Source organism: Mesoplodon bidens, assembly GCF_964165515.1.
Source record: "Mesoplodon bidens genome assembly, chromosome: 2".
Classification (NCBI taxonomy): domain Eukaryota; kingdom Metazoa; phylum Chordata; class Mammalia; order Artiodactyla; family Ziphiidae; genus Mesoplodon; species Mesoplodon bidens.
Genome location: NC_138177.1, coordinates 31,379,636 through 31,386,667, shown reverse-complemented (window position 1 = coordinate 31,386,667; position 7,032 = coordinate 31,379,636). Strand labels below are relative to the sequence as shown.

The 7,032-nt window shown below is 41.7% G+C and overlaps 1 protein-coding gene across 1 annotated transcript in view; it reads left to right on the top strand.

Annotated features, from left to right (window-relative positions):
• Positions 1-1,453, top strand: part of TNFSF4 (TNF superfamily member 4) — a 122,273-nt gene extending 120,820 nt beyond the window's left edge. Inside the window, exon 4 of the mRNA XM_081254588.1 lies at positions 1,088-1,453. Within this exon, the coding sequence (XP_081110714.1) occupies positions 1,088-1,437 (350 nt within the window). The 3' untranslated portion in view covers positions 1,438-1,453. The remainder of the gene's footprint in view (positions 1-1,087) is intronic.
• The last annotated feature ends 5,579 nt before the right edge of the window (positions 1,454-7,032 follow it).

Genomic DNA, 7,032 nt, shown 5'->3' with positions numbered 1-7,032 from the left:
CCAGTGGTTTCTGTATGGATATTCATTTGTTAAGTCCTCCTGAGCTAAAGGAAAGTATATCTTGCCTTCTATAAGTAATCCTTACTTTCAATTCAGAGTATTTCCCATGGACTTGATACAAAGCAAGAATTACTGAAATGTGCCCAGCAGTGCACATTTCAGTAAAGTACCTATTCTTTCCTATCTCTGAGGGACATGGGGCAGAGTGGGGAGTTTGAGATGTGGTTGCTTGACCACCCAGGATTATATTGAGGCTACCATAGAAATAAAAGAAATTTGGTTTTTTGATTTACACTTGAAATGGCCCCACACAAAGCTACGAAATCCATCATTCTGTGTCCTCCTACTCTTCCTTTTCTTTCTCCTGTGGCAACCACTATTCCCAAGGCACCTTGCAGGAAAAACTAGCAATAAAAAGGTAGAAGGGAGAAGTAGGTCTATGTTCTTGAGCTCTTCTACATGCATCTTAATGAGCAGAATCTGAACCCACGGACATTACTAAGCTTTACTTAGGATCACAGCATAACTAAGCTTAAGTGACTGTTGGCAAAAGCCAGTAACACATGCTGTTGGTAGGTCTAGTGCCCGGGGCATGTGAAAATTTTTCATTTCATGATCAAGTGGAGAGAGGACAGAGAAGAGTTAAAAGCAATTGCTTTGCATGGAGGGGGTGTGCAGGACCCGGGCAAGGGGCACTTCCACCACCCTTTGCCCTAGTCTGTCCATTGAGCAAGAAAGGAAGCACCGAATTGCCAATCCCTCCTGGTTTTGAAAAATCAGGGAAACCTTGAGGCTCCACTTCCTGCCACAGGTATGTTGTGATAACTGCCAGTTGCTATATTCTCTCTGCTCTTGAACTGCAGCCCCATCTGTAACTCTCTTGGCTACTAGTATTAGCTTTGCCTCATCTATTCCACAGGGAAAGCAGATTCCAACCCTCAAGGAGAAAAACCGTATTTTCTTCCTTTCATTCTTCTCAAAATCTCTCCCTGTCTCTTTCTCTTCATGTGTTTCTAGACATATTGTAAGGCTGTTGCCCAACGCTGAGCTAAGGAATCTTTTTTTTTTTTTACCCTACCCTCCTTAGAGTGTGAAAATGAGAATGGTTTCATCATCACATCCCCAAACAAGGATGGAACCATGAAGGTGCAAAACAACTCAATCATCATCAACTGTGATGGGTTTTATCTCATCTCCCTGAAGGGCTACTTCTCTCAGGAGCTCAGCCTCAGGCTTCAGTACCGGAAGGGTCGGGAACCCCTCTTCTCCCTGAGCAAGGTCACGTCTGTTGACTCTGTCACAGTGGCCAATCTGGCTTTCAAGGACAAAGTCTACCTGAATGTGACCACTCACAATGCTTCCTGCGAAGACATTCAGGTGAATGGTGGGGAATTGATTCTCATTCATCAAAATCCTGGTGGATTCTGTGTCTACTGAGGACCCGATGGCTGCATCTAAGCCCGGCACCAACATGAATGCCAAACTGGGGGTGGACAGGACACAGATTCTTCCTTGGGAGTGGAGGAGTCATCCCAGCTCAGCCCTCATATATGGCCACTTGAGATGTGACCAGAAGATCACTCCCTCCCCCACTCAGGGATATTTAAATCTTTATTTTATGTACCAATTAACTTTATGTATTTATCCTTATATCTTCTAAATCACCTAGCCCTCATCCCTCAGGATTGCCTCAAGCCTGTTGGCACCTCCGAGAGAGTGAGAAAAATAGGTGCCTCTTCCTCAGGATGTTGTTTCTATTGATCAGGAAATTATTGTAATGCACTTTCATTATTGAAAAAGACACTTGACTACCATTTGCTGGATATTTGACATCTGGCACTGTCAAAATGAAGAAGACCAGGGAGAGGGTTTATGAATCTGCCAAAGGTGATGGATTGACCCCTGGCAGCCAAAGGTGCCTCTTCAAGATGAAATTGGTTGAAGTTTGCATATTGCCTAAATACCTCTCTCATGTGGCGGAGTTCAAAAGGAAAATCAACTTGTAAACAGCTGTCAGGACTTGATGAAGATAGCTGGCTAAGGAATACTCTGTGCTTTTTTCTTTCTTTTTTTCTCCATTTTGCTTTCCCAGCCTCCAAATGTTCTTGATAGAAATTTCCCTTCAAAGAACCATCTCGGGGATGTGATGCTGTGAAAAATCTTATCAGTGACTTAAGGAAAACTGAGAGATTTTTCTAAACTGGGAGAGTGAGATAATTTATTGTGAGCGTTATCTTTATCACTCAGGAGAGCAGTGAAACTGGACCTCTCAGGGTAACAGTCAGTGGGAATTTAAATTGTCTGGGAAGGAAATCACATTCTTTGCCACAGAGAGGCAAAGTAGCACATGCCCATCCTCCTGCTTGTGCTGAGCTACATACTCAGCCCCACACCTTGTACTCATGGACCACCTTGTTAGTCTCAAAAAAAAAAAATGAGGGCTTCCCTGGTGGCGCAGTGGTTGAGAGTCCGCCTGCCGATGCGGGGGACGCGGGTTCGTGCCCCGGTCCGGGAAGATCCCACATGCCGTGGAGCCTGCGCGTCTGGAGCCTGTGCTCCGCAACAGGAGAGGCCACAACAGTGAGAGGCCTGCGTACCGCAAAAAAAAAAAAAAAAAAAGAAGCAATTCTATGATCAATTGCAACTTTATGTCAAAAGACATTGAGACGCTATTACATCTTATGAAAAATAATGATCTCTGTCTAGGAACACCATAATATCGCATATGATCTCACATTGATAGTTGAGGCTAGAAGGACCAATAATCAGCCAATACCAAGGCTTTCAAGAGAATAAGATCACCTAATGTTTAGTTTAAATATCCCACTTAATGTATCTGGCTTATGGCATTGTGGACAAATGTGATTTTTCTTAATTTCCAGATGATTTGTAAGTTTTCTGTGTCAAAACTTTTACAAATTTGAATTTTTTTATAAAAACTTTTTAGAATGGTAGCAAGTGTTTCCCTGCAATTTTAAATAGAGTGTGTGACATATCATAGAATATTTCTGGATGATTTTGGGTCATCATAGTAGTTGTACTGTGATGCGCTACAGTGATATCTTCAGGGTCTCCAGAAAGGTGGAAGGCAGTTTGGCCCTGCGCTAAATGGTCTCAATTACATTTGGATTTTTTCTTGTCTGTTTGATACAATTATTTCCCATCTCCAATTAAGTGCCTGTCTGTCTCCAACTATATTCCCACCACTCAGTTTTAATCTGTTATAGGCAGAAGCTAAATCAAAATTCTAAGTAAAAAGAAGCTAAATACAAGAAACTGTGCATAAGGTAAGAGTAACCAAACTCTGAGTGGCTGCCCAGGCACTCACATAATTGTTATAATCCTAGGTAAACATCTATGGAGGGCCTGCTTAGACCAAGCGTTAGGCTAAATGCTTTACATGAATTGGTCCCCCCATTCCCTAAGCCGGCTTGCAGGATCTTAGTTCCTAGCCCAGGGCAGTGAAAGTGCCAAGTCCTAACCACTGGACCACCAGGGAACTCCCCTACGTGAACTGTTCTGAGCAAGATATTCTATGAGACCCGTCTTGACTACTCAGAGGATTTAAACGTGTGTGTGTGTGCGTGTGTACTTCTTTGTTATTGCCTATGTTCTCAAAGTCAAAGTTATTCAGTATTACTTATTCTAAGTAAATGTTTATGAATATAGATAATATTTAAGAAAATGTATGTTTACTTTTTTAAGTTTGGAATTTCTGACTATATTTCTTCTGGATGTACACATTCCAAGCCAAAGCTTGTTTTGTGGGTTGGTTGTCTTTGGTGTTACGGCCCCTCCTCACAGGCGCCCACTCCCTGTGGGTACACATGGCCTGCTCTTCCCATGCTGGCCTCCTCCAGCCACACAGGGACATTTCTGCCATCCACTAGACTCACTCCCCCAGCTGCCAACTGTCAAAGTATGTGTGTCCCATGTAAATCATTCCTTCAAAGGGATAATTAACCTTTCTCCAAAAACAGTGGAGTTTTGTGGAAATGAAAAGTCAGGAGATTTGAATTCTAAGAGTCACTAACTAGCCAAGGGACCTTAGACAACTAATTCCCCATTTTTGGATCCTGCTTTTTTCCTCCCTTGTTAAATGATCATTTTAGAATCTTATGCTCATAATGCTAACTGTGAATGTACATAGTAAATACCTATGTACTGGTTGCTGTGAGTCAATATGTATAATCTTCTCTTTTACGTATGGAGTTTTTTTTTTTTTCTCGTACAAACTAACATTTTCCCTCACCCTTTTTGGTGATTCCTTTGAGGGCAGTTGCCAATTGTTACTTAGTGACTTTCTGTTTAGGGAATGGCTTAAGGGATTCCAATCTTGATTCAAATTGTAATTAGTTCTTAAGTATACAGGGCAGGTCCCCTATTTTAAACCATAGTTTTGTATTTAGTGCTCTCCTGGCTCTCAGAGAGTATTAATATTAACATTAATAATATAGCTAATAATAATATTGATATCTACAGGGAAACAAATAAAAGATCTCAGAATTCACTACTGGTTAGAGTGTTGAGAGTTTTTATTTATCCTTCTCTTCCTTTCCGTGTTCTGATCAGCTAATTCCCCGATGAGGGGAGGACAGGGTAAACTTTCTGGTTTTCTATCTGCCTTCAATCGCCAATTGTGTCCAAGGGATGCTTGAGCTGCCAAAGTCCACCTTTGCTTTTGAAAAGACATTCACTGGAAGTCCGCAGGGCTCCTCTTCATGGTTCAAGAGACTGATACAAATAGAATTCTACTATGTACTGTTGTCCTTTCCCTTGGGACTTCTTGTCTTGTCTCTAACTGTGGGATGGTCTCTTTGAGTATTATGTCCCCTCTCCTTAGTAGTAATTACATCTGCAGTTTTTTTTGTTTTTTTTTTAAAGCATTGGATAAACTTGCCTAACACACTTCCTTATACCTTACAAGACTAAATTGCAGAAATTTCTTCTTGGGTCTCAACACATTACCTCTTGTCTCTTTTCAAATATTCTTTCACTCTTTTTCAAGATACTTTTGTATATTCCCAAGTTTATTTTATGTTATAACCCCTCCCCTTTCCCCCATATTGATAGTTTTCTTTTCTTTCTTTCTTTTTTTTTTTTTTAAGAAGATGTTGGGGGTAGGAGTTTATTAATTTATTTTATTTATTTTTGCTGTGTTGGGTCTTCGTTTCTGTGCGAGGGCTTTCTCTAGTTGTGGCAAGTGGGGGCCACTCTTCATCGCAGTGCGTGGGCCTCTCACTATAACGGCCTCTCTTGCTGCAGAGCACAGGCTCCAGACGCGCAGGCTCAGTAGTTGTGGCTCACGGGCCTCGTTGCTCCGCGGCATGTGGGATCCTCCCAGACCAGGGCTCGAACCCATGTCCCCTGCATTAGCAGGCAGATTCTCAACCACTCTGCCACCAGGGAAGCCCTACATCTGCAGTTTTAAGTAGAGGTCCTAACACTTAATGAGTTTGTGTGCACAAACTGGCCACAGTGATCCCTGTGCCACCTGTGATGGTGTTAACTCTCTCCTTCCTGAATGCTCCTCTTCCCTGACTTTTCTGAACTCAGCACTTTCTGGTCCACTCTTTCCCTCTCTGTTCGCTGCCTTTACCCCTCCTCTTTCTCTACCCATCACTTTTACAATAATGCTCTATAGAGCTCCATCTTCAGCCCTCTTTCTCTACAATGGGGGTCACAGTCTGGCAGCCAAGAGGCCACAGTCTGGCTTATATATGTGTTCAATTTGCTTGTTAAGTTTGAATTTAGTTGCTTACACTTAAACATTGGGGAATTTTTGGCTTCTTTTGACAAAACGATACAAAACAGGAGACCTGGTGATGCTGGGCCCAGTTTTGACATGACAGGAATCATCTCAAGCAGGGTAGCAGGCTCCTTCTTTAGAGGGACTATGCACTCTCCATTTCTCCAGAGTTCCCCCCATTTCATACAATGTGCAAATGTGCTTATACCAGCTCACTTCACTCACTTACTGCCTGGCCATGGGGCATTTGAGTTGTGATCTCTGTTCCATACACGTGCCAATTTCATTGATTCTTATGCCTTCGACCTCTGCTCATATACTGATATCTAAAATCATTCTCCAGCTCAGATGTCTTGCACTCCAGAGTCAAACTTACTGTAATCATCTATATAATTAGTGATAAATGCCATTCATTGAGTACTTATAGGCCAGACATCATATTAGCCATTTTATATGAATTGTTTAATTCTGTCTTCTTAACAGCTCTTGGCGGTAGGTATTATTATTCCTGTTTTATGTATGAAAAACTGAAACTCTAGGGTAAAGTAATTTGCCCAAAGACATACAGCTTATAAGTGGTGCAGCTCAGAATCAAGACCAGGGATAGTTGACACCAAAAACCATGCTTTTAACCACTGCTACCCTGCCTCTGGGAAACTCCATGTGGAAGTACTGGGCACTTTACTCAGGATGCTCACAAAAGAATGTCCTCCCCCTCACCAAGCCTGCCCCTCCTCCTGATTCATGATGTTGTTTAAAGACATCATAATCATTGCTGAAGCCAGAAGCCCCAGTGTCATCCTGTTTTCCTCCTTTTCCCAGTCCCCACCCATGAGCCTGTGGGCTATGGCTTCTCCTCATTAACTCTTCTTTAGACTATAGAGATAACCTCTTACCAGGCCTACATGCCTCAGTGAGCTCTCATTGGATTAAGAAAATGATACACTCTAATTCAATAAATGAATGAGATGAATGGACAAAATGAAGCAGAGTGCTATGGTGAAAAGCTCATGATGTTTGGAACCTAGTTTTAGGTCCTGACTCTGTCATTCTCTAGCTCAGTGACCTTGACAAATTTTTCTTTTTTTTAAACCTCTCTGAATCTTGCTTTCTTTATCTGTAAAAAGGGTTTATTAACACATACCTTGTGGGTTATTGTGAGCATAAGAGTACCTAACATATTGCCTGGAACACAGTTGGTCTCAATACTCAATAATTATTATTTTTATTTATTTATTTTTTCTGTTGGTTTCTTTATCTTTTTTTGTATTTTTTTAACAACT